This window comes from Trichosurus vulpecula, chromosome 6 (genome assembly GCF_011100635.1).
Source record: "Trichosurus vulpecula isolate mTriVul1 chromosome 6, mTriVul1.pri, whole genome shotgun sequence".
Classification (NCBI taxonomy): Eukaryota; Metazoa; Chordata; class Mammalia; order Diprotodontia; family Phalangeridae; genus Trichosurus; species Trichosurus vulpecula.
In genome coordinates, this window is record NC_050578.1 from 276,657,479 (window position 1) to 276,683,480 (window position 26,002).

The following is a 26,002-nucleotide window of genomic DNA, read 5'->3' on the forward strand; positions in this document are numbered from 1 at the left end:
ATCCCCCAGGATCTCTACCTTCATGGCCTGGGTGTCCTTGACGAGGATGGAGCGCACCTGGCCGTTGAGCTCAAAGAACACCTGCCTCTGGCCGGCCCGGTTCAGGGCCCCCATGGCCAGGGCCTTAATGTGCAGGGTTTTGCCCCTTTCCAACTCCACCTACGGGAGAAGGGGAGGGGGTCAAGGCGAGGAGGGCAGGGCCGGCCCATGGCTGTGGCAGGGGGGGGTGGGGGCGCTCCACGCCCCTTCCACTCACCTCAAACTCCTCTGCGATCTTGGGCCCCTGTAGGAAGAGGCGGGTGTCCAGGCACTCCAGGGGCCCGAATGTATTGGTGAACTCCTTGAACTGCTGGAAGACGTCTGGGTACATGGCGGACGAGAGCACGTCCTCTGGGGTGATCTCTTCCCCATAGCGCTCCTCCAGCTCCTTCCCCAGGGCGCCCAGGTCCAGGGAAGGCAGCGTGGCGCCCGGCCGGCCCTCCACGCGGGGCAGATCCTTGATGACCTGGGGGAGGCGGAGGCGTCCCGCCATTGGCTCAGTCAGTCATGGGGCTGCCCCAGCCCCTCCTAGGCCACCCCCAGCTCCCTGCGGCCCCCCAGCTCACCTTGGTTCGGAAGGGCTCGGGGAAGCCCCCGTGGGGAATGCCGATGTAACCCTGCAGGAACTCCACCACCGAGCGAGGGAAGGACAGCTCCTCTGCCTCCTCCTCCGCTTCAGCCCGGCTCAGGCCATTCTGAACCATGAACTGGGCCAGGTCCCCCACGATCTTGGAAGAAGGCGTCACCTGGGGCAGGGGAGCAGCGGATGAGGGAGATGGGTCCTGCTGTCACCGCCCAACCAGCCTGGGCTCTGGGAGGCTCTTGGACCAAAGGCCTCCTTCCTCAGACACTTTCTAGCTGTGTGACCCTGGGCGAGTCATTCTGCCTCTTTCAGCCTCCGTTTTCTCATTTGTAAAATGGGGGTGACTGCACCTCCCTCCCCTCCCGTAGAACGACAGGCCGCTGCCCCTCCCCACCGCGACTGGGCCTGTCCAAACGTCGCTGCTCTGTGCAGATGCAGGACCTCAATGCGAGTCCTGGCCGCCCTCCTCCAAGGCCCCTTCTGACTCAGAATCTGGGGCGAAGCTTCCCAGGTCTGGCCAAGAACGCGGCCGGAGGCAGGGGCTAGTAGCACCCCCTCACCTTGATGAGGTCCCCCAGCATCTGGTTGGCCTCCACGTAAGCCTTCTTGACTTCCTTGAACTTGGACCCTAGCCCCATGCTATGGGCCTGGAAGTGCAGGTTTGTGTACTGGCCGCCGGGGATCTCGTTCTCGTAGACGTCGGAGTTACCGGACTTCATGGTTGCTGTGCAGTCAAAAGGCGCGTACAAGCCCCGGGCCCCCTCCCAGTATTCACTGTAGTCAAATACCCGCTCCAGAGGCACCCCTAGAAAAGCAGGGGAGAGAGGCTGAGTGCTGCCCTTGGCGGCCTCCTCCAGCCCGAGTCCCCCCCTCCCCACGCCGCAGGGGGGTCTGCGGGGGCTAGGGGAAGTCGAGGCAGGACCTCACTTGGGGGCCTGTGCTTCGAGATGGGTTCCAGAGCCTCTACCTGTGTCCAGACGGGTCTCCTTGGTGCAGGCCACCACGGCCCCCATGCTGGGCTGCGAAGTAATTCCTGACATAGAATCAACAGCCACGTCGACCACGTCGGCCCCTGCCTCGGCACACGCCAGCATGCTGGCCACACCTGAGCCGGCCGTGTCGTGGGTGTGGATGTGCAGGGGAAGGTCTGGAAAGCGGTCTCTGAGGGAGCTCACCAGCATGGCACAGGCTGCTGGTTTCAGAAGGCCAGCCATGTCCTGAGAGAGACAGAGGTGGAGAGGAGTCAGCATGGATGGGCCTAGGAAGGGAAAGAGGATACTTTCCCAAGGGGGAGGGAGGGGGGAGAGGGAGGGAGGGGGAGGTGGGAGAGAGAGGGAGGGGGGGGAAAGAGGGGGAAGGGGGAGAGGGAGAGGGAGAGGGAGGGAGGAGATGGGAGAGAGAGGGAGGGGGGAGGGAGGGGGGAAAGAGGGGGAGGGGGTGGAGAGGGAGAGGGAGAGGGAGGGAGAAGGGAGGGAAAAAGAGAAGGGAGGGAAGGTCTCAGTCACCTTGATGCACAGAATGTGGGTCCCTGCCCGCACCAGCTGCTCGGCCAGGTCCATGTAGTACTTCAGGGAGTACTTGGTGCGGGAGGGATCAGCCACGTCCCCCGTGTAGGAGATGGCAGCTTCCACCACGCCCCCCGCGTTGCCCACTGCCTCCATGCCCAGCAGAAGGTTGGGCAGGTAGTTGAGAGAGTCAAAGACCCGGAACACGTCCATGCCATTCTCCTTGGCTACCTCGCAGAACCTAGGGAAGGGCAGACTGTGAGGAGGCTCAACCCGGCCCCTCCTCCATGGTCCACTGCAGACCCTCTGGGGCCCCTTCTCCCACTTTCCCCCATTGCCTGACCCCACATTCTCCCTGCCAGCTCCTCTCATGATTCCTGGGTAGCTGAGTCCCAGTTTCCTGGTTTGACCCTCCATTCCCCCTCCAGAGAAAAGAAAAATGCCCCTGTGTGACAAGGTGGGGGTGGGGTGGGGATCTGCCTGGCAAGGGGGCCTGACCCACAAAGGCCAGGGCAAGCCACAGATGGACATAATGCCAAGGTCTCTCCCTAGAGGCCGGCCGTGCCGTGGCGGGGTCCAGGGTCTGGTGGCTGAGGCAGAGGCCTGCTACGGGACCGTGTGAGCTGGGCCAAAGTGGGTCTTCCTCCATCTGCCCAGAAGACCTGCCCCCAAAGCTTGTTGCCTCTGACCCCCTGGGGACTTTGGGGGAAGCTCCCATTTGCCCCCTGTGGCTGTCCACAGGGGCAGCTGCTTGTGGGAGAGGCTGGGGGGCGCAGAGGGCGGCTCACTTGGAGACCACGTTGTCGGGGTAGTTAGTGTAGCCCACAGCGTTGGCACCCCGCAGCAGCATTTGGAAGGGGATGTTGGGGATGAGCTCTCTGAGCTCCTGCAATCTCCGCCAGGGACACTCATAGAGGAAGCGCATTGAGACGTCAAAGGTGGCTCCTGGGTCAGAAAGGAGGGAGAAGGGCGAGCACGTCTGGAGCTGGAATCAGAGCCTCACCCCTCCTTCCACTAGGCTTTTGCTCAAGCTGTGTCCCACACCTGGAAAGCCTCCCCCTCTTCCCCTTCCCCTCCTTCAAGGCCCACCCCCTCCATAAAGTCCTCCTTGCTTAGGCAGTCCCTTCTCTGGGAATTCTCAGAGACTGATTTGTTCTCCACTCGGAGACCTCTCCTCAGCTCGTCACAGGCATTTGTTAAGCGTCCACTGAATGTCTCATGTTATTCTTGTCTCGACTACAGAAGGAGAGCCCTGAGCACTGGGACGCAGTCATCCACCTTTCCTGTCTCACCCACCATGCCAAGCACTGGCCTGGGCACACAGATGTTCATTTTGAGACAAGGTCAAAAACTGTCTTCCTAGCTAGGCAATGATGGGAGGCACGTGAAGGTACAGATTCTCCTGGTCCTTCTAAAGCCCCGACCCGGCCGGGGGTTGGCACACAGCCCCCATTTCTTTGCTGAGTCTTACCCCCCCAGTTCTCCACACTGAAGAGGCCGTTAAAACTGTGGGCAACATAAGGGGCGATCTTCTTGAGGTCATAGGTCCGCACTCGGGTGGCCAGCAAGGACTGGTGGGCATCGCGGAAGGTGGTATCCATCAGCAGCAGCCCCTTGTGATTCCGCACGGCTCGGGCAAAGCCTTCGGGCCCCTCACGCAGCAGGATGTCCCTGAAGCCCGGTGGAGGTGGGCCTGGGGGAGGGCAGGGCATCAGAATCCTCAAGGACCACACGCTTCCCACTTCCTTAGGAGCCCAGCTGGGCCAATGACAAATGACTCACCCATAGGCACGGGGGGGACAATGGGATCCATGGGGCTGGGGGTAGCATTGGTAGGAATTGGGGTCTGAGGACCATTCACCATGACGTGGCCTGAGCAAAGAGAAGAAGCCTAATGTCAGGATGGCAGGGAGGGCCCAAGGGGATCAGCAGAACAGAGGCCAGTGGTGAGTGGCAGAGCATTTGGGGAGGAGGAATGGGGGAGCAGGGCTGGTGGGACATACTGCCTCCCAAAGAGCTCCCTCCTCGGCTTGGGGGAGGAGAGGAGAGCAGGGAGGGCTGAACTGTGACAGCCTGAAGCAGAGGAGAGTGATGGGCATGGCACAGGGATGCTGGGGGGCAGCAAAGAGGGGTGCTCTGGGGGCTCAGACCCAGGTAGTGCAGCAGCTTCTGGGCCCGGTTTTGCACAGGCCGCATTTGGAAGAGCTCAGGGTTCTCGTCGATGAACTGGGTATCCACAGCGCCTGCCAGGAATTGCTGGTTGTTGAGGACATTCTGCAGGAAGGGGATGTTGGTCTGCAGGACAGAGGCAGGTGGGAGGGGTGTCACCAGGCAGGGGAAGGGGAGAAGAGCCAGCTTCCTCTGCCTGGAACCCTGGGAACCCCCTCAGCGAGATGCAGCCCCAGATGCTGGCATGCTTTGCCCCACTATTAACAACCAGAATTGGTCTGACTATTCTGCTGACCAGAGTTCTGTCCTGCAGGAGGAAGGGAAGGAAGGAATCATAGTAATTGTGTAACCATCATCATCATCGCCATCATCACAACCTGTCCTGATGGGCAGGCACGTGTCTCCAGAAGGCCTCAGCTGAAAGCCACATTCCCTGGGGTGGGGGAGGAGACAAAGGAGCAGGGAGCCAGCTTCTCTAGAAGAACCTGCCTTGGGGAGATGGCCAGCCTGGAACAGGTGAGGTCCCAGGGTGGCTGGGAGCCACTGGGGACACAGAATAATGGTTTGCAAAGCCCTTTATCACTACAACCCTATCATGCAGATACTATAGGTATTATTATCCCCACTTCACAGATAAGGAAACTGAGGCTCAGAGAACTTCTGTTAACTGCTTATGGCCAGACACAGCCTTCCTGCCTCTGGTATCAGCCCCTCGGGGTCCCTCAGACAGGTCTGGATGAGGAACCAGGACACCGGGATGGGTGAATGGCAGGGGCACCAGACCCTCACTTTGTCCAGCACGGGGGCAGAAAGCACCTGACAAAGACCAGAAGGCATCGGGGGCTCAGGCCCAGTGAGAGCTTGGTCAAGGGGGAGCCCCTCCCCTAAGTCTGACTAGGGAAAGGAAGGGCTGGGAGCTGTCACAGGGACTGAGAAGCAGGGAGGGTGAGCAGGGGAGGAAAGCAGCCTCAGGCCCCCCACGAGGGCCATTTCTCCTTTCACCAACAGTAGGAGAGTTCATTAGCTCCCTCCCCAGCCACAGCAGTGCCTTGGTTCTCCCGGCCTCCTCTCTCCCCTTTCCTCACCTCTTCTGGCCTCTCCCCCAGCTCCCCCAGATCCTGCTCTAGGCAACACTGACCTGCCCCACATGCATCACTTCCAACCCTCATTAGCTGCTGCATCATGATCTATTTGGGAGCCTGGGCCTGTTACATTTAGCCCCAAACTATCCTTTGGATAAACCTCTGCTGCTCATGGGCACAGCCGCCCCAGAGGGGCCACTGTCCCAGAGTGTGGCTGCCTTTTCCAGCACCTCTAGGAGGTCTGGAGGATATGGCCCTAGGGGGCTTTAGGTGTGGCTGTGGGCCTGAGGGCAAGCAGGGGAGAAGCCCTGTTGCTTCCGGAGAGCTGTAGGCCTGTCTCTGTGGGGAAGATGAGACCTCAGGATGGTAGGTCACGCTGGAACTGAGCTTCCTACAGGGGTCTCCATCATCCCAGGGCCAGGACCATCTACAGCGAATCCTTATGACTCACGGATTCAGTATTGGTGAATTCACTGCTCACTCTCATTGATTTGCAGGCCCCATATCAGGGCCTGTATGGCTTTCCTGGCCATTCACTGGCAGACACATGCAGAGCCCATTGGCAAGGCCATGCCACTCAGCTCTCTCACTGTAGATGTGCAGCCTTCATGATGTCTACTGAGGGCCATGGGTTTTTTTCACATGTGGGTGATTTTACTGTTTAAAATATCTCCCCAGCTCAGTGCTACAAAGCCAGAAGGCTGGGATGGGCCTTATGGAGAACAGATGTCGGTCAGAGAAGCTATGTTCAGCCATGAGTTAACTCAATGTTTATGTGGTACATGCCAAAAAAGGAAGAAGTGATTTGCATTATAAGAAACATCTATTAAATAAGGGGTCTTTAAGCAGAAATCCTCATAAAACAAGGTTACATATTAGCTGACTAAATGTGACCAGGGGCTCAAAGGAGCCTAACCCTGGGTTTCCCCTCAGAGAAATGGGTCTGTATTAGCTAATTTGGGGTTTGTGGTGACTTTGTAGAATGTAACTACTGAGAATGATGATAATCAACTGATTATGGGGACAAGCAAGCCTCCAGCACCACCCAAGGCTGCTGCTACCCCGCTGGTAACAGTGCAGCGCTTCAGGCATCTAGGCAGGCAGTGCACCAGAGAGCCCCCGGCCTGGGGTGGGGGTAGGCTTAGCCATCATCCAGCCCCTCCTTTGACAGCAAGAAGTTGAGCCCTGAAGAGAGACTCTTCAGCCCTAATCCTGGGCTCTTTCTACTAGACACATGTTTCTTGGCCCCTCATGTGCTTTGGGCACTTGCTAAGGAGCCAGGTACATTTTAACTGTGTTTAGTGAAAGGTACTGATTAAGCAGCAGGCAGAAAAAGATGAGCTCTAATGTCCAAGCTGTGTGCTTAGCACAAAGGTTAAATTCTGTATCAAATCAGAAGCTACGAGTACAGCTGCACTGCAGTGATAACAGCTTGTTACAAGAACTTCCCCCTGGCCTACTCAAATGAATGATGGGTGTTAGGCGAAACAGACAAAGGAAAAGACATCCCCAGGAACTATCCTCCTTGCCTACAAAAGCTTAACCAGGATAACTCAATCACCACAACACAGAGGTCAAACAGGCCTTAAAATTGCTCAAGTCAGCAAACTGGATCTCCTTAAGGCAGAAGATGTGGCCACCTAAGCAACACTGCTTGAGAAAATAAACTGATTTCCAAAACCTGATGGAAGAAGATGGTGAAGATTTATGAGCAGAAGTACCTCATAAAACAGTGAAAAACTGGAGAAAATTAGTACAAAGTTTAACACGAGACCCAGTTAAAACAAAACACTCCAACCACATTTTAAAATAAAACTCTTAAGAGGATAATAATCAAATGAAAACCAGAAGAGACTGATCAGCATGTCTACACCATTAGCCCCACCAGGGTTCCTGGGACACTAGATGAGAAAAGGGAAATGCCTCTAAAGAAGACCATGATGGGATGAGTGGCAGCTGGACCAAGCCAAGGACAAAGGAAATTTGTGCTGCACGAAAGCCACAAAAGGACTAGCTCTCAAGACACCTGAAAACAGGGAAACCACTACAGATCAATTAAGAGAGAGTGGTATGATGGGAGCATGCCGGGTCTGCAGTCAGAGAACCTGAGTTTAAAACCCAGTTGTTGGTTTTTTTGCTGTATGACCTTGGGTAGCTTCTCCAGGACTCGGGTCCTCATCCATAAAATGAAGGGTTGGACTGGATGGTCACTAAGGTTGCTCCCAGCTATAAATTATCATCCTATGAAATACTGAGGCACCAATTCTCTAGATTTCCATCTGAAAGAATATTGCAAAAAAGGCCAAAATGAGGAATTGGAAATTGAGGGGATGTCCATCTGCTGGAGAATGGCTAAGTTATGGTATATGAATATGATGAAGCACTACTGTGCTATGAGAATGGATGAATCAATTGGGTATCTTACCCTACAGGAAAGTAGGGAGGAAGGGGATGGGGGGCGGTGATAGAAGGGAGGGCATATTGGGGGAGGGGGTAGTCAAAAGCAAACACTTTTGAAAAAGGACAGGGTCAAAGGAGAAAACAGAAAAAACGGGGGGTGGGATAAGATGGAGGGAAATATAGTTAGTCTATCACAACATGACTATTATGAAAGTGTTTTGCATAACAAAACTTGTATAACCTATATTGAATTGCTTGCCTTCTCATTGAGGATGGGTGAGGAGGGAAGAAGGGAGAGAATTTGGAACTCAAAGTTTTAAAAACAAATGTTAAAAATTGTTTTTACATGCAACTGAGAAATAAGATATACAGGCAATGGGGTTATAGAAATCCATCTTGCTCTACAAGAAAATAAACAGGTAGGGGATAAGGCGGGGGGGGGAAGTGATAGAAGGCAGGGCAGACTGGGAAAAGGGCATCAGAATGCATGCCATCTTGGGATGGGGGGAGGGGAGAGATGGGGATAAAATTTGTAACTCAAAATCTTTTGGAAATGAATGTTGAAAACTAAAAATAAATTAGTCTAAAAAAAAAACAGATGAAAGGGATGGTCTCAAGAAAACCTGGGAAGATCTGTATGAACAGAAATGGAGGGACGTGAGCAGAACCAGGAGAACAATCTACACCATTAAAGGCAACATTGTAAACATAATCAACTATGAAACACTTCAGAACTCAGATCAATACAACGATCCACTAGAATTCCGAAGGAGTCATGATGAAATATGTGAGCTACCTCCAGAACGAGAGTGGATGGACTCTGAAGGCAGACAGAAGCATAGTTTTTTTTCTTCTTGGCTTTTCCTTTTCTTTCTCTCTCTCTTTTTTTTGGAACATAACAAATATGGAAATGTCTTGCTTGACTTCACATGGATACTTCTTGATAAATGAAGGCGGGGTGGAGGAGAAAATTTTGAACTAAAAATAAAAATAAAATGGAATTTTAAAAAATACCAAAAGATTGAAAATCAAATACGGGCATCATACTGGGCATCAAAGCTGTGATACAGAAAGAGGCAGGAACTAAAAAACTCAACTCTAAAAAGTCCATAAAATGTCTATGGTAGGTGGGCCGAGCCAATATAATAAAAATGACAATTCTACCTACACTAATCTACTTAACCAATGCCTCACTAATCAAACTACCAAAAATTATTTTATAGAGCTAGAAAAAAAAATAACAAAATTCATCGGAAAGAACAAAAGGTCAAGAATATCAGAGTAAGCAATGAAAAAAATGTGGAGGAAGGTGGCCTAGCTGTACCAGATCTCAGCTGCATTATAAAGTGATAATCATTCAAACAGTCTGGTACTGCCTAAGAAACAGAATGGTGGATCAGTGGAAGAGATCAGGTACATAATATGTCTAATACAGTAAATGATCATAGCAATTTAGTGTTTGATAAACCCAAAGTTCCAAGCTTTTGGGACAAAAACTCACTATTTAACAAAAACTGCTAGGAAAATGGAAAACAGTATGGTAGAAATTAGGTATAGATCAACATCTCACACAGTATACCAAGATAAGGTCAATATAGGCACATGATTTAGACATAAAGAGTGATACCATGAGCAAATTAGGAGAACAAGAAACAGTTTACCTATCAGATCTATGGATAAGAAAAGAATTTAGGCCCAAACAAGAGATAGAGAGCATTATGAAATGCAAAATGGATAACTTTGATTACATTAAAAAGGTTTTACACAAACAAAACCAATCCACCAAAATTAGAAGGAAAGTAGAAAACCAGGGAAATATTCTTTACAGCAAGTATCTCTGATAAAGGCCTCATTTCTCAAACATATAGGAAACTGAGTCAAGTTCATAAAAATACAAATCATTCCCCAATTGATAAATGGTCAAAGGATAAAAACAGGCAGTTTTTAGAAGAAGAAATCAAAGCACCTAGTCGTATGAAAAATGCTCTAAATCACAACTGATTAGAGAAATGCAAATTAAAACAACTCTGAACTATGACCTGACAGAAATGATAGTTTCTCTCTTATATTAATTACTAATTGTTGAACGAGGGCCAAGGTTTTTCCCTTTTTCTACCTCCTCATCCAGAAATCAACCAGTGTGGGAAATCTTGGGCAAAGACTTATGCAGGCTAAGATTTAATCAGACAGTCAAAGGAATTCTAAGTTTAGGCTAATGGATGGATTCCTGCTCATTGTATTTACTCAGACAGGTCTAGGGAAATGTGGATTCTCCCTTTTGTCAGACAGGAGACATGGAAATTGATAAGTCTCTTTGACCAAGACTTGGGTGAACCAAGTCACATATCTCAAGACCCTCATTGTAATATAGCCAGCCTCCCACTATAACATTAATTCTCTATCATTAATTGTCAACCAGAGTTGCCACCCCTAGCCACCTGCTCTTAAAGGGCATATGAACTGTGAGCCCACTGCCATGAGGAATCTTTGGCATCCAAGAGCACCGCTGACCTTTTAAAAATATTATTATTAATAAACACACTAGCCCAATACCACTGCTAGGTCTATCCCAAAGAGATCATAAAAAAGGGGAAAGGACCCACATGTACAAAACTATTTATAGCAGCTCTTTTTTTTGTGGTGGCCAAGAACTGGAAGTTGAAGGGATGCCCATCCATTGGGGAAGGGCTGAACAAGTTGTGGCATATAACTGTGATGGATTCCTATTGTGCTATGAGAAAGGATGCGCAGGCAGATTTCAGAAAAACCTGGAAAGACTTATATGAACTGATGCCGAGTGAAGTGAGCAGAACCAGGAGAACGTTGTACACAGAAACAGCAACACGGTAAGGATGATCAATTGTGAATGACTTGGCTATTTTCAGCAATACGACGATACAAGACAATCCCAAAGGACTCATGATGAAAAATGCCATCCACCTCCAGAGAAAGGACTGATGGAATCCAAACGCCCCTCGAGGAGGACTTTTTCACTTGCTTTTTTCTTTGGTTTGAGTTTTCTTCTACAAAATGACTAATGTTGAAATGTTTTACAAGACTGAATGTACCACCTGTATCAGATTGCTTATGTCTCAGGGAGGGGGGAAGGACAGGAATCTGGAACTAAACAAAAAGAATATTAAAATCAAAAAATATTTAATTGGAGAAAAATAAAATATTATTTCAAAATGTCTCTGGTAGGGAATGAGTTGCACCCGGGTAACTCTGATGAGAATACTGAGAAGAGAAGAGGCAACAACCTCCATACGCAGACCACAACTCTGATGGGCCTGTGTAGAGACAAGATTCCACTGAGGGAGCCACAAGCATCACCCACAAGATGTCCCCAGGTCTAGGTTTGGAGCTTAGCAGATTCCTTCAAAGCTGCGGTGCCATGATTATCCTTATCAAGCGGGCACATTAGTGTTTGCACCTAGTGGAAGCGGGATGTCCGAGGTTAAGCTGTGCAACACTGCAAAGCCTCCTAAAAGAAGAGGCCTGAATAGCCCAGAATAACTTGGCCAATCTTGAAGAACCAAGCATTGAAGGCACTCCAGCTGCTCTTTGGACAGAGGGCAGGTCCAGGTCATTTCTGGGCCTCTGCACCAGTGACACCTTCCTCTCTTGCCTTGTACGCTGCCTGACCTTCTCCCTTCTTGGACACCTTCTAAGCCCTGAACCTTGCAGGTGCCTAGCAAGCTAACTGGCACTTCCTCAACGGTCTGTAAAGCCAGAGGTGGGAAGCCCAATGAGAGAAACCTGAGGAAGACCTCTCCCATCTCTACTGAACACTTGGCCCTCTTCTGCACGGCCACATAAATACCCCTGTCACTTAACATAAATAACCCACTGGTCACTTTAGTCTTTCTGTGGCTAGCTCCAAGTCTTCCAGAAAGCAGTTGCAACAGACAGGAAATAGTCTCAGCCTGCCTAGTGGGGCGCACCCACACAAGGGGAGGGGAAGACTGAGCTGGCAGGTGGGCCCAGGCATCCTCCTCTTCAGCGTGTGCAAGGGGCTGCCGGGGGTCAAGCCACACCCCGAGTGTCACCTTGAGAGGCAAAGGAGAATACAATGTCCGGGGAGCGTGGGCCAGTGTTGGTGTGAATGTATGTGTGTGTGCTGGCTCCTGGTGCTGTGCCACCACGTGACTCAGTGATGCAGAACAATCGTGACCTTCAGAGTGGGAGTTCGAGTGAGTGTGTGTGCGTGTCTGTGGCACGCGGCTCTGGGTGACGCTGGGGGCTGCTGTCGCCCCCCAGACCGACGCTGCTGTCCGGGCCCGGGGCAGACGCTGTGGCTGACTGCGGGAGGAGTCTGGGAGCCAGCGTGGGAGCGGGCGCGGCTCTGCCGCTGCTGCTGAGGCTGCGGCACCTGCAGGCGCGGGGCGCGATCGCGCGGGGCATCGCAGCCCGGGCCGGGGCGCCGGGGCGCGGACGTGGGGGTGCGCGGCCAGGTGACAGCGGGCGGCTGTGACTAGGCACGGCACCGCACGGCACGGGTGGATCCCGGCGCGGTCCCCGCCCCCCCCCCCAGCGCGCGCGCTCTGTGGCCGCGTCGCGCCCCCCCCCCCCCCGCCCGCGCCCCCCGCCCGCGCGCCCGAGCAGAGCCGGAGCCGGGAGGCCAGGGCCAGGGTCCGGGGCCGCAGCCCCGCGCGCCATGGGGAGGGCCTGGACCCCAGGCCGAGCCGTGCGGGCGGCGGCCAGCTCCGGAGCTCGCCCCCGCCCCCGCTCCGGCGGGAGGCCGAGCAGGAGGCGCGGGGGCCCCGGGGGGAGCTCGGCCCGCCCGGCCCGCCCGGCCCGCAGCCGCCGCAGCCCCTGAGCCCCGAGAAGCAGCAGCGGCGCCCGCCAGGACACGGCAGGTGAGGGGCGGCGGGGGCGGAGCGGGGCAGCGGGGGAGGGCAGGTGCGGGCGATCGGGCGGGGGGAGGGAAGGAAGGGTTGAGAGATGGAGGGAGGAGGGGGCCCGCGGTGGGGGGGGGGCGGCGGTGGGAGGGGGGACAGACCACCCCAGGGCGAGGGAGGAGCCGAGCCCAGTTTAGGATGCCAAAGGGATCCTGGGAAGTTACCTGGGCCTATTCCCTGAGCTAAGCCTGGGGAGCCCCGGTGTCCCCAGCAAACCCTCCCTGCAGGCCCCAGCCAGCCCTGACCACCAGGCTCCCCTTTGCTCTGACGGTGGGGGTGGGGCGAGGGAGGCAGACCCCCCTCTTTTGCCTCTCCAGCCCCCCACCCCACACACACCTTCTGCTCCCTAGGGATGGGACTTGCAGCTGGGGTGCTCCTCCTCGCTGGTGCCCTGTCTCTTCCCTCCCACTCCAAGGGGCTCACCATGGCTTCCCCCCTCCTGCTGCTGCTGCTGGCCGGCGGGGCCCTAGGCTGCCCCCTCCCCTGTACCTGCCAGAACCTTTCTGAGTCTCTCAGCACGCTCTGTGCCCACCGAGGGCTGCTCTTTGTGCCGCCCAACGTGGACCGGCGCACCGTGGAGCTGCGGCTGGCCGACAATTTCATCCAGGCTCTGGGGCCCCCCGATTTCCGCAACATGACCGGCCTGGTGGACCTGACCCTCTCCCGCAATGCCATCAACCGCATCGGGGCCCGCTCCTTCGGAGACCTCGAGAGCCTGCGCTCCCTGCACCTGGATGGCAACCGGCTGGCCGAGCTGGGGGCCGGCAGCCTCCGGGGCCCCGTCAACCTCCAGCACCTCATCCTCAGCAGCAACCAGCTGGGCAACATCGCGCCCGGCGCCTTCGACGACTTCCTGGAAAGCCTGGAGGACTTAGACTTGTCTTACAACAACCTGCGGCAGGTGCCTTGGGCCGGCATCGGCTCCATGCTGGTCCTGCACACCCTCAACCTGGACCACAACCTCATTGACGCGCTGCCCCCGGGAGCCTTTGCCCAGCTGGGCCAGCTCTCCCGCCTCGACCTCACCTCCAATCGCCTGGCCACCCTGGCACCCGACCCCATCTTCTCCCGTGGCTTGGACACAGCGGCTTCCCCCAGCCCCCTGGTGCTGACCTTTGGGGGTAACCCGCTCCACTGCAACTGTGAGCTGCTGTGGCTGCGGCGGCTGGCGCGCCCCGACGACTTGGAGACTTGCGCCTCCCCCCCGGGGCTGGCTGGGCGCTACTTCTGGGCGGTGCCCGAGGGCGAGTTCTCCTGCGAGCCGCCTCTCATTGCCCGCCACACGCAGCGGCTCTGGGTGCTGGAAGGCCAGCGGGCCCTGCTGCGGTGTCGAGCCCTCGGGGACCCCATGCCCACCATGCACTGGGTGGGACCGGATGACAGACTCGTGGGAAACTCCTCTCGGGCTCAGGCTTTTCCTAACGGGACGCTGGAGATCGGGGTGACGGGGGCTGGAGATGCAGGGGAGTACACCTGCATCGCCACCAACGCAGCAGGAGAGGCCACAGCGCAGGTAGAGCTCCGGGTGCTGGCCCTCCCCCATGGCGGGAACAGCAGTGCCACCGGGGGCCGGCCGGGGCCCTCGGACATCGCTGCCTCTGCCCGGACTGCAGCGGAGGGCGAAGGTGCCCAGGACGTGGGCCCCACGGTGGAAGTGTCTGAGGTGACTGCCACGTCTGGGCTGGTGAGCTGGGGCCCGGGCAGGCCCAATGAGCCCGTCTGGATGTTCCAGATCCAGTATAATAGCAGCGAGGATGAGACCCTCATTTACCGGTGAGAGCCAGAGAGCGCACACCCAGAACGAACCACCTGTCCAGCACATCTGGCCCTGCCCTTCCTCTCCCATCTCCTTAGGCCTCCTCTGCCCCCCTACCCACAAGGCTGTGCTGCTCTCTGCCGCTGAGTTTCTCAGGCTCCCGGCCTCCCTCCTCTCCTCACCCCCTGTACAGAGAGAGGCTTTGGTTGGGATAGAAGAGCAGGGACTGGGGACAGTTGGGGGGGGGGGCAAAGGACCACAGTGGGACAAGGGAACCTGTGGGGGGAAGGGATGGAAATTGGGTCTGGGGAGCCTGTGCTGGCTGAAGCCAGGCAGAAAGGAGGTGGGAGAGGGAGGGTGTGGATGGGTGTTTGGGGGCCTCGCTTCCTGGCACTGTCTCTACATGTCTTAATGTTCCACTGATCATCTCTCAGTGTCTGTTCTGTCTCTGCATGCGTTAGTGTTGTAGCCGAGGGTGTCTGCTCTGGGGTTGTTTTTGTGTCTGTCTGTACACACACACACACACACACACACACACACACACACACGGTCTGCCTCTGCCGGTGGGGGTGACTCCATGGAGCAAAGATGAGCATTCCCAGCGGGGGGCAGGGGGTGGGTCTGTGTGTCCCTACATCTCTCCATACAACTGTCTGCATTATATACCCCCACACATGCATGATACATGTGTATAATACACACATCTGTCTCTACATATCCACATAAACACGTGCACACACACACGTCTGAGGGGCAGCTAAGGAGTACATATGGGCATACCTGGGGTGGGCCAGGCCATGGGGGAGACAGGACAGGGCCAACCAGCCTCCAACCTCCAAAAGATGGGTACCACAGCAGGCCCTGGGGCTCTTCCCAGACTGAAAAGGGCAGGGCTGCAGATGCCAGGCTGGCCCTGGCACCACTGACCTTCTTCCTTCCCTGCAGGATCATCCCAGCTTCCAGCCGCCACTTCCTGCTGAAGCACCTGGTCCCTGGGGCCGACTATGACCTCTGCCTCCTGGCCCTGTCCCCTGCTGCTGTGCCCTCTGACCTCACAGCTACGAGGCTACTGGGCTGTGCCCACTTCTCTACACTGCCGGCCATGCCCTTGTGCCACGCCTTGCAGGCTCACGTGCTCGGGGGGACCCTGACGGTGGCTGTGGGGGGGGTCCTGGTGGCTGCCTTACTGGTCTTCACGGTGGCCTTGCTGGTTCGGGGCCGGGGGGCCGGGGCTGCCCGCCTCCCCCTCAAGCTGAGCCATGTGCACTCCCAGACCAATGGAGGAGGCACCAGCCCTGGACCGAAGCCTCACCCTCCCCGGAGTCCCCCACCCCGCCCACAACGCAGCTGTTCTCTGGACTTGGGAGAGACCGGCGGGTGCTATGGTTATGCCCGGCGCCTGGGGGGAGCCTGGACGCGCAGGAGTCATTCAGTCCACGGCGGGTTACTTGGAGCTGGGTGTCGAGGGGCAGTGGGGGGCAGTGAAGAGCGGCTAGAAGAGAGTGTGGTGTGAGGACCAAGTTGGTGGGAGCTTCCAGGGCCAAGGCCGGGGAGAAGAGGAGGTAGTTGCTGGGCCTTTCTTCCCTCCTGCTGCCCATTCTCCGGGGACAGGGGCAGCAGCCGTCAGAGCAGGGCTCTCTGGAGGAGAGAGGGCCTGGATGCCTGTGGGAAGCAGCGCATGGAGTGGACGGAGCACTCCTTGGCTGAGGAGTCAGGATTTCTGGGGTTTAATCCCAGTTTTAACTCTCTGTACCTCAGTTCCCCCTTTGTGATTTGGGGAAGAAAACCACCTTTCCCTAATCCCGTCCCCCTCTCCAGAATGTGGGGAGGGGAGGGAACGCATAGATAAGAGGTGCTTCAGCACTGTGGGGCAACGGGCTACAGGGAATTATCCTGGATTCTTGTTTTTATTCTTAATAAAAATGCCAGGGACACCTCAGCTCATCTCTGGCCTCATTATGTTGGGAAGGAGGTGTAGCTCCAGGGAGGTGGGCAGAATAGACGACTGAGGAGGGCCTGGTTCTAGGAGTTGGCCTGGCTAGATCTTAGGGTGGGCCCCTGTTTGCCAAGCAGAACTGAGAGCCAGGCCTCACAGAAACTGGAGCGGGTGGGGAGAAAGAAGCCTCCAGCATGGGCCCTGTCCAGAATGCCCCACCCTGCTTGACCTGCGCTTCCTAGGCATTCCCACCACAGCCACAGGACTCAAGGGAGTTCTAGTCTAGTCCATTGATTCCCCTGGGGGGTTGCTCCAGCTCTGGCCAGAATGAGATGGCATCTGTAGGGAGCGGGCTGGGAGTGAAAGGAGCCCCTGCCTTCTCGGGCAGCACAGCCACAGAATCCAACCTTGGCAGGCAGAGGCCCCTTTAGGTCCAGGCCTGGCCTGTCCTCTGCCTCAAGGTGCCCAAGCCCAGCACCTTGGGCTAGGGGCTTCCACCCAGAGCTCCCTGCCTGCCTGTGCACACATGTCCAGCTGCTACTCTCCTACCTCCTGTCCCCAAGGCCAAACTATTCCTAAAGGGGCCCCAGCAACAGCTGCCGTAGGAAGAAACACCAGACAAGGCCTTCAGGAAAACAGAGAATGAGGAGGTGGACAAAGCGTGGGCTCTGTGGTCACTGGGTGGGGCTTCAGAGGAACAGGGAATGTGCAGCTGGAGGAAGGACACAAAGCCCAGCCAGTAAGCCAGCAAGAGCAGGGAGACACTGGCGGGCAAAGGGCTGAACCAGGCTTGGGCCTGCAAAATGCCAAGGCCAGGTTAGGGTACGGGGGTGGGGGGGGCGGGGAACCTCCCTACACAGAGAGAGATTTAGGAGGTGGAGATCACCTGCCCCGGCCTGGGTGGGGTGGCCAACCTTCAGCCACAGCCTGTTTTAGCCCAGTGGCTGAGCTCACCCCTGGCCTGACTGGGTGACCCTCTCTGAGAACTCTGGGCAAACAAGGAATCCCCCTGGGCTTGTGCAAGGCATGGATAGTGAGGAGGAGCTGGGGAAGCTGACACACCACATTGCGATGGGGGAGACCATGGAGACCAGAGTGGCAAGACACTGAGAACTTAGGTGCCACCAGCACCTGGGCACAAGGATACCATCCCCAGGGGCATGCTGTGCCAACAGGGTGGTCAGACACCCATCAGTACAGCAGCTGGAGAAGGGAGGCCTTGGCTGCCATGGTGATGAGCTAGTGGCATTACCCTAAGAGTTGCCATGCCAGGAGGAAAAGCAGGTCACTGGCAATGAGCTTGAGGGGGAGGGAAGGGATGATGACGGCACAGCAGAGACCCCCTGCAGAGGGCAGCAGGCACCCAGGGCTGACTCAGCAGGGAGGCCCGGAACAGTATGTGGGGGCAAGGGCCCAGAGGTGCCATCATGTGGGTGGGCAGTGCCATGGAACCAAAGGATGGCATCCTTGGCCAGAGCCCATCAAGAGACCCTACCTGCTAATGCCTGCCAAGGAGACGGTGGCCCTGGGGCTGGGGGGGGCGAGGAAGCAGAGCCAAGTCTGGTTGGCCAGCCCACATGTCCTTCTGGGAATCAACCTCATGGCCCAGCCAGGGCTGCGGCTCCATTCTAACAGAGCAGGGAAAATGAGCAACAAGGCCCCAAGAGGCATCTAGACTTAAGCCACCAGGCTACAGTAGCAAGAAGATCCCACTAGAGATTCAGATGCAGAGGCAGCTCTTGGCAACACTCACCTTTACCCCTCGAACTCGGAACTCGGCTAGTGCCCGACTCATCTTGGTGGCAGCTGTGGGGTGGTCCTTGCCGTGGGCAATGACTTTGACCAAGAGGGAGTCATAGTGCGGGGAGATGAGTGCCCCTTGGAAGGCTGAGGCGTTGTCCAAGCGGATGCCCATGCCCTCACCGCTCCGGAACACCTGGAGGGAAAGAAGAGCAGTCAGTGGCGAAAGGACCCAAGAGCACCTGGTCCTTGGGGGGAGCTCCAGGGCCCTCAAGGGTTAATTCTGCTCCACTTTGGCTCGTGACACTTTGCAAGTAAACCCAGGTGCCCAGCCCCCACTTCCCCAACCCCCGCATCTCCTCCTCCTCCTCCTCCTCCTCCCTGGGAGGAGAAGTTCCCAGAAAAAAGCACGGCACATGGACTGACAGGCAAGGTGCCCTCCCAGAGGTGTGGAAGAAATACGGACCAACTGAGGCATGCTGTGCTGACACAGACACAAGCACATTTGAAGTGCCTACTGTGCGTCAGAAGGGCAAGGCAGGAGCCAAAGCCTGCATCTCTGTGTAAGCTGGATTCTCTCTCCTTCTGAGCATCTGCCTGTTTGCCTTCCCAACACCCCCCTCAGCATGAACCCCCTTTCCATCTAAAAAGGGGCTGGAAGGAAGAGAAGGCAAAAGCAGCTAAAGCAGCATGTCTTAGTGGAAACAAGGCTGGGGGAAGGCCAGTTTTGAATCCAGTAGGGGCTTCCGTGAAGCAGGGCCGGAGGTGAGCAGTCGGTCAGTAACAATATGCTAAGTGCCTACTACGTGCCAGGCATTGTACTAAGTGCTGGGTAAATGAGGTGGGAGAAAGAAATAAGCAAAGCACCCACTGTGTGCCAGGCCCTTCACAAATATTCTCTCATCTGATCATCACAACCACCTTGAGAGGCTTTACAGATGCAGAAACAGCTACTAAGGGTCTAAGGCAGGATCTGAGCTCGGGTCTTCCTGAGCACCGTCCGCTGCGCCATCTGGCTGTCTACAGATGCCATGTCTGTGCCATGCACTGCACTACTTGGGTCGCAGATTTTTCCTCATTTGATCCCCGAAACATCCCTGGGAGACAGGTGCTGTAATCACGCCCATTTTACAGACGAGAAAACGGAAGCAAACAGAGGTTAAGTGACTTGCCTGGAGTCACACGGCTGGTAAGTGGATAGGGAAAGGCAAAGCCTAGCACCTGCTCTCGAGGAGCCTGGACCTAATGAGGGACAACACACACACACACACACACACGAACTCTGGACAGAGAGAAGGTACTGGCACTGAGGAAGGCCCATGGGACAGAAGCACTTATTAAGCTCCGACTGCATGCCAGGCACTGTGCTAAGTAGCAGGGCTACAAAGAGAGCAAAAGTCTGTTTGTGCCTTTGAGGAGCTCACATGTAACAGGGAACTTTGTTCCTACAACGTACAGACAAAGTAGATAGGAGGCAGTCTAAAAGTAGGCTGGCAGGGGCAGGGGGGGGGGGGGCGGTCAAGGACAGTGGCCCGAAGGACCTCCTACAGAAGTGGAGATTCCAGGAGAGCCTTCGAGGAAGCCCTGGCATAGAGCTGGGTGGAGAGGGGAATCAGAGTCACTGAGGGGGAGATGGGAGGAGCAGCAAAGGGCCCTGGGGGGCTGGAGGAGGAAGAGGAGGGGGCCATGGGATGAAGGCCTCTGAATGCATCCTGAGAGACAGGCAGCCCAAGAGGGGATACAGTCAGACCTGGACTTTAGGAAAATCCCTTTAGTGGATGAATGGAGGAGGGGATGCAGTAGAAGAGGGGCAGGCAGACACCCCCCCCTCCCCCCCGCCACAACAGCTACTGTATCAATCCAGCTGTAGGAGAGGAGGGCCCACCCTGGGGGGAGGAGCTGTGTCACAGGAGACAAAGGGGAGTATGGGAAAGAAGGGGAAAGGAACGAGATTTGGTAACTGCCTGAACATGTGGGGTGAAGGGGAGCGCTTAAGGCTTTGAGTCTGGGGATCAGAAGGATGAATAGGGAGGGCTGTAGGGAAAAGATAATGGGTTGTTTTGGACACACTGGGCCTGAGATGCCTATGGAACAGCCACTTGGGAATCCTTGGCTTAGAGAAGAGCCTGAAACGACAGAGATAGAGAGACAGAGAGGAGAGGGAGAGACAGGGAGGAGAGACAGAGAGGAGAGGGAGAGAGGAGAGGGAGAGAGGAGAGACAGAGAGGAGAGACAGAGAGGAGAGACAGAGGGAGAGACAGAAAGGAGAGGGAGAGACAGGGAGGAGAGACAGGGAGGAGAGACAGAGGGAGAGGGAGAGAGGAGAGACAGAGAGGAGAGACAGAAAGGAGAGGGAGGGACAGGGAGGAGAGGAAGAGAGGAGAGACAGAGAGGAGAGGAAGAGAGGAGAGACAGGGAGGAGAGGGAGAGAGGAGAGACAGAGAGGAGAGGGAGAGAGGAGAGACAGAGAGGAGAGACAGAAAGGAGAGGGAGGGACAGGGAGGAGAGGGAGAGACAGAGGGAGAGACAGGGAGGAGAGACAGAGAGGAGAGGGAGAGACAGGGAGGAGAGGGAGAGAGGAGAGACAGAGAGGAGAGGGAGAGAGGAGAGACAGAGAGGAGAGACAGAAAGGAGAGGGAGGGACAGGGAGGAGAGGGAGAGACAGAGGGAGAGACAGGGAGGAGAGACAGAGAGGAGAGGGAGAGACAGGGAGGAGAGACAGAGAGGAGAGGGAGAAAGGAGAGACAGAGGGAGAGGGAATGGAAGGAAAAGGACATGGGAGATCACCCTGACCCGTACCACCAGGAGCCACAACAAGGCTGAAGTTCCAGTGGAGAGGCCTCAGAAGGGGGGTCAGAGATGGAGGAAGGGAAGGCTCTCAGTGGTGTCTAAGGCTGCTGAGAGGTCAGGAAGTATGGAGGCCATGAGAATGGCAAAGGTCAGGAGATTGGGCAAGCAAGGGATCACTGGGGTTTTGGTCAGTCACATGACCCTTCTGGTCTCTCTTTCCTCTTCTGTGAAATGGGAGCAGTGACGCTCCTCTGACAAGGCCATGGCTGTGCCAAATGGGAGAAGGTGTGTCTAGGGTCTTGCTAAGCTCAGAGCATCCTGTAAATGTGACTTGTGAGTTTTACCTACAGAAAGAAAGGGACCAGAGCCTGGGAACGGAAAGGACTGGCCCCTCAATCTACCGAAGCCCTTGGGGCTAAGTGACGTCCCCGGTGCCACACAGATACAAGGGATGGGCCAGGCAGGGAGCCAGGCCCTTGGATTCCAAAGGGAGAGTGCTCTTCTTTGTATTCTAAAAGGATAGAGAAAAACCAACAAAATAAACAGAAAACAAAAGAGAAAGAAGCAGAGGGGGAAAGGGACAGAGAAAGAAAAAAGAAAAAGGGGCCAATGAGATGGGCAGCGTTACGGGGACAAACGGACGGATAGAGAAATGGCTGGCCGAGCATCCAATGGAGGGACGTGGAGATGGGCGGTACAAGTCCGTGGCCTGTGGGAGGCCCAGTCCGGCGGGGGGCTCTAGGGACTAGGCAGAGGGGGCTTATAGACCAGTAAGTGAAGAGAAGCCAGAGACGGGCCTGACTCAAAGGGACAGAGTGGCCACAGTGACACGGGCAAGGCAGAGACTGAGGCCGAAGGATAGATGTGCCGCCCCCATGTCCCACATGAGGAAGCAGGGAGCCCCCAGAGGGAGGCACCCAGGGCACCATGCGCCATCTTTCAGGGGCAGAGGCCTGTTGTGCTCAATAAAGAGGAACTTAATGAAATATTTAAGGGTGAGCACTCAACTGTGTGTCAGCTAAAAATACTTTGTGGTGAAGCAGGCGAGGAGGAGGAGGAGGAGGAGGAGCAGGAGGAGGGGCACAGCCCCGATTGCTGTGGCCTGGCTCTTGGGGCTGAGGTCAGAGCAGGCAGAACAGGGCTCTCTCCTGGCCTTCCCTGCGAGCCCTGGGATCATGCCTGCTCTCCCCTGTCTGGGGGCTTGAGGGGTCCTGCTCTGCAGACCTGAGGGGTTGGGTCAGATTGGGGAGATGTCAAGGAAAGGATGCTGCCAGATGCTCAGCTGACACACACAATTCAGAGGTATTCTTAGCCATGGTGAGAAACAGAGAGGAGAGGAAGCAGAACCCAGGACCCATCACTCAGAGAATGGCTGGGGCCTCCGAGGGCACACACTGAGGGCTGGGGGCCAGAGGAATGAATGAGCCATCGAGGAAGCTGGCCCTGGGGTGCCAAGGTCTGGCCGCTGCTCAGCAGCATCTGTGCGGCTGGCTGGCTCCAGAGCCATCCTGTCCCCCCACCCCTCGTCTCATCTCCAGCCTCCTCGTATCATTTCCCTGGTTCTGCCTCTCCTGGGCACCCATGCTTTACTGCTCTGGAAGCCAGGCTCCTCACTGTTCCCCTGGCGCCACCTGGCCTGCCTCTTCCACTGCCCCCCACCCAATTCAAGTTGAGAGCTGAAGCCAGAAGCAGTAAGCACTGCTGTTATCTGGGGCCAGATGGCAGGTTTAGGGGTAGCCTCTTCCAAAACATGGCTGGTTGACGACAGACGACCGTCTGACCACATAGGCCCCAGTGCACTCACTGAGCTGAGCTCATCCATGTGCCAATGCGCCTTCTGTATGAACTTCTGAACCCTGGCTTGGAGGCCACTAGCAGCCTGGAAGGAGCACTCCCTTTCATGTCCCTCAGAGCTGGGGGGAGAGGTTTTTTTGTTTTGTTTTCCATCTTTATTCTCTCCCTGTCCACCCTGCATGGAGAACTATCCCTTGCAACAAACATTAAAAAGCAAATTTGGCCAAAATAACCAGCCTGTTCCCTATCTCTGACAGTGTATACCACACTACAAACCCACTGCCCTCCACCTCTGCAAATAAAATGAGGTATTTTCTCAGGCCTTCTATAACCCAGTCCAGTTTGGGCCTTCAGGCTGCTTTTACCTTCTTTCAGTAAAGGACCTAGCCCATCTCCTGAGTATCATCTGGATGTATCTGGCCAGCTCTGAGATGATGTTTTGCTTAGAGCTAGGTTCTGCTTCTAGGGAGCTGGGGGGGAGTGGTTAGCAGACACCCCTCCCTTGGCTGTTCGTGGCCCCAAGCAGCCTGCTGGGGGAAGCATCTCTTCTGCCTGAGGTAGGGTCTCTGGGGCCTGGAATGGGGCCTCACTCTGTTCCTCAGTGGGCACTTACTGTGACCACAATCTCCAGGAGCGCAGCCTGAGAAGGACCTTGTGTTTCCTAGAGACTCCCAAGGAACAGAACAGCAGTCCGATAAATAAAAATTTAATAAAAGGGGATACCCAGGACAAGCAGGGCAGTGATCCCCCTGCTTGGTGATGCTGAAAGGCTACCGAGGTCCCAGTTATGGCCCTTCTGACAGCGGGGAAAGAGGAGGAAGAGAAGGCAGAGGAGCAGAGAGGATCGGCTGGGGTCAGGCAGCAAGACCAGCCCTCCTTACCTCGATGCGGCCTGTGTCTGGCTGGAAGCCTCGGGCAGGGTCCTCCGTGGTGACCCGACACTGGATGGCACAACCATTGATTCGAATGTTCTCCTGCCGAAGGCCCATATCGGGCAGGCTCCGGCCTTCAGCTACATGGATCTGGGCATGGACAAGGTCTACACTGCAAGAAAGAGCAGTGGAGTGAGCCTTACACAGGAGCATCTGATCATCTCATTTCACAGGTGAGGAAACTAAGCCTAGAGACAGGAAGCTGTCAGCACCAGAACCAGAACCGAAGCCGGGGGGCTGTGGCCTCTTGGGTTCAGGCATCACTGCTCCCTGCCCTGCTGCCCCCATGGCCCAGAGCCTGGCTCCTCAGCCACCATCTCTTGCCTCCCACCACAGCAGCGAGAGATACTCAGAGGAGTCTGAATTACATAGAAAGGGGCAGCTGGAGAAGCGCCCTGTGAAATATTGAGGTCCTAGGTGCTGGTACCCACTCCCGCCCTGTGACACCTCTTCCTGCCTTGGGTCTGTGTGCCTCTGCCAACATTGCCAGGCTGCTCAGCTATGCCCAGGCCATGGGGGGCACCTGGGCAGGGGTGCCAGGAGGGCTGCTGGATGCCCTGCACCAAACACAGACCAGGTGTTGATCAGTCGAGTCCTGCAAAGAGCCCCCCTCCTACCGAAGGGCAGTGACCTGACCCAAGGGACCCCTAGGAAGGAGGCCGAGCTTATTCATTCTGCTGCCTAGGACAGCTGCAGTGAAAGAATGGTAAGGACCGGCAGACTGGTGGGGAATTGTCTGTTGCCCCCGGTGACCTGAGGGCATTGCCAACTTCCTTCTGCACTGGCTCAGGTATGTGGGCTGTGAGGAAGGCTGGCTGAGGGGCAGAGGGTCAGGATGCACTCAGACCCCTGGCCAGAGGGCCAAGGCCTTGCCCAAAGCTGGCCTTTCGGCATAGGGGCTAGGCTCTTCAGCACCTGAGGCTCCTGGACAGCTCCCTACCACCACCCCTCCCCCACCCCACCCCAGCTGTGGCCACCTGCCCTGGACTAACTACCAATGTGGGACACTTTGTTCTCCAAAGCTTGCCTGTTTGGTTTTAGTGGGGTTGCCCCCCAGCCTCAGGGGTTGCCCATCCTACCCATAGGGCACCTTCCCTTGGCATCCACCTCACTCACCCACCACCAAACTCACTTGGTAATCTCCTCAGTGACCGTATGCTCCACTTGTAGCCGAGAATTGACCTCAATGAAATAGTGTTTGCCATATTTGTCTACGAGGAACTCCACTGTGCCTGCGTTCTCATATCCCACCTGCGGAAGGAGCTGAGTGAGAGGGGGCCCAGGCAGCCAGAGGAGGGGGGAGGTGGACCACTCCTGGCATTGGCAGGCCTGGCAGGATATAAGCCCAGGTCCCCACTAGGCTCAGAAGGCTGTGGGAGGGAGACAGCTGCCTAGGAACGTGCCCCAGTTCACTGAAGGGGAGGAGGCTCTGCCACTTGGGGCCTTTGAGGAAGGGGCAGCACTGGCTTTGGAGTCAGAAGAACTGGGACCCAGGGCCCCTTATGCCACTGGCTTGCTGGCTCTCAAAGATAAGAGGGACCTTCCAGCTGTAAATTGAGGAGCCTGTGAGAACAGGCCATTGGGCCAGAAGGAGAACTGCTCTTGGGGGCAGGACAGAGCGCAGGCATGAGCAGAAAATGAACCCCAAGAAGTCTGATGTGCGGTAGAGAGGAAGGATGGCCTCTATGAGGAAGGCTCAGCCTTGGGGCTCTTCTTAGAATGGGCTTTCTGCCTTTTTAATGCCAGGGGTTAAAGGGAAAGGTAAATTGGAGCAGCTGGTAGCATTCATGGGGGTGGGGGGGTGGCTTCAATAGCAGACGAGGATAAGGACCTGCGGAGGAGGAAGAGGGAGAGGAAAAAGAGGGAGAGGAGGAGGAGGAAGAGGAGGAAGAAGAGGGGGAGCAGAGGAGGAAGAGGGAGAGGAGAAAGAGGGAGAGGAGGAGGAGGAAGAGGAAGAGGAGGAGGAAGGGGAGGAAGAGGAGGAAGAAGAGGGGGAGCAGAGGAGGAAGAGGGAGAGGAGGAGGAGGAAGGGGAGGAAGGGGAGGAGGATGAAGGGGAGGAAGAGGAGGAGGAGGAAGAGGAGGAAGAGGAGGAGGAGGAGGAAGAGAAAGGGGAGGAAGAGTAGGAAGAGGAGGAGGAGGAAGAGGAGGATGAGGAAGGGGAGGAAGAAGAGGAAGAGGAGGAGGAAGAGGAGGATAAATAGGAGAAGGATGAGGAAGAAGAGTAGGAGCAGAGGAGGAAGAAGGAGGAGGGAGGAGGAAGAAGGAGGAGGAAGGAGGAAGAAGAAGAGGAGGAGGGAGGAGGAAGAAGAGGAGGAGGGAGAGGAGCAGCAGCAGCTGAGGACTCTCGGCTGCCCCGAAGCCAGAAGACCCCAG

General features: G+C 56.0%; 2 protein-coding genes across 6 annotated transcripts in view; one reads left to right on the forward strand and one right to left on the reverse strand.

Annotated features, from left to right (window-relative positions):
* Positions 1–26,002, reverse strand: part of PC (pyruvate carboxylase) — a 104,770-nt gene that overhangs the window by 698 nt on the left and 78,070 nt on the right. For all 5 annotated transcript variants that reach the window (XM_036763086.1, XM_036763083.1, XM_036763087.1 and 2 more), the window contains exons 8-20: positions 24,760–24,878; positions 23,577–23,739; positions 18,125–18,307; positions 4,278–4,422; positions 3,910–3,999; positions 3,599–3,820; positions 2,916–3,072; positions 2,128–2,368; positions 1,590–1,839; positions 1,183–1,427; positions 606–785; positions 257–505; positions 19–159 (exon numbers count right to left, since the gene is read on the reverse strand). In XM_036763086.1, the coding sequence (XP_036618981.1) occupies positions 19–159; positions 257–505; positions 606–785; positions 1,183–1,427; positions 1,590–1,839; positions 2,128–2,368; positions 2,916–3,072; positions 3,599–3,820; positions 3,910–3,999; positions 4,278–4,422; positions 18,125–18,307; positions 23,577–23,739; positions 24,760–24,878 (2,385 nt within the window). The remainder of the gene's footprint in view (positions 1–18; positions 160–256; positions 506–605; positions 786–1,182; positions 1,428–1,589; positions 1,840–2,127; positions 2,369–2,915; positions 3,073–3,598; positions 3,821–3,909; positions 4,000–4,277; positions 4,423–18,124; positions 18,308–23,576; positions 23,740–24,759; positions 24,879–26,002) is intronic.
* Positions 12,599–16,368, forward strand: LRFN4 (leucine rich repeat and fibronectin type III domain containing 4). The gene is made up of 3 exons (XM_036763089.1): positions 12,599–12,637; positions 13,030–14,452; positions 15,381–16,368. Exons 2-3 carry the CDS (start codon positions 13,032–13,034, stop codon positions 15,946–15,948), a joined length of 1,989 nt encoding a protein of 662 aa, XP_036618984.1. The 5' UTR covers positions 12,599–12,637; positions 13,030–13,031; the 3' UTR covers positions 15,949–16,368.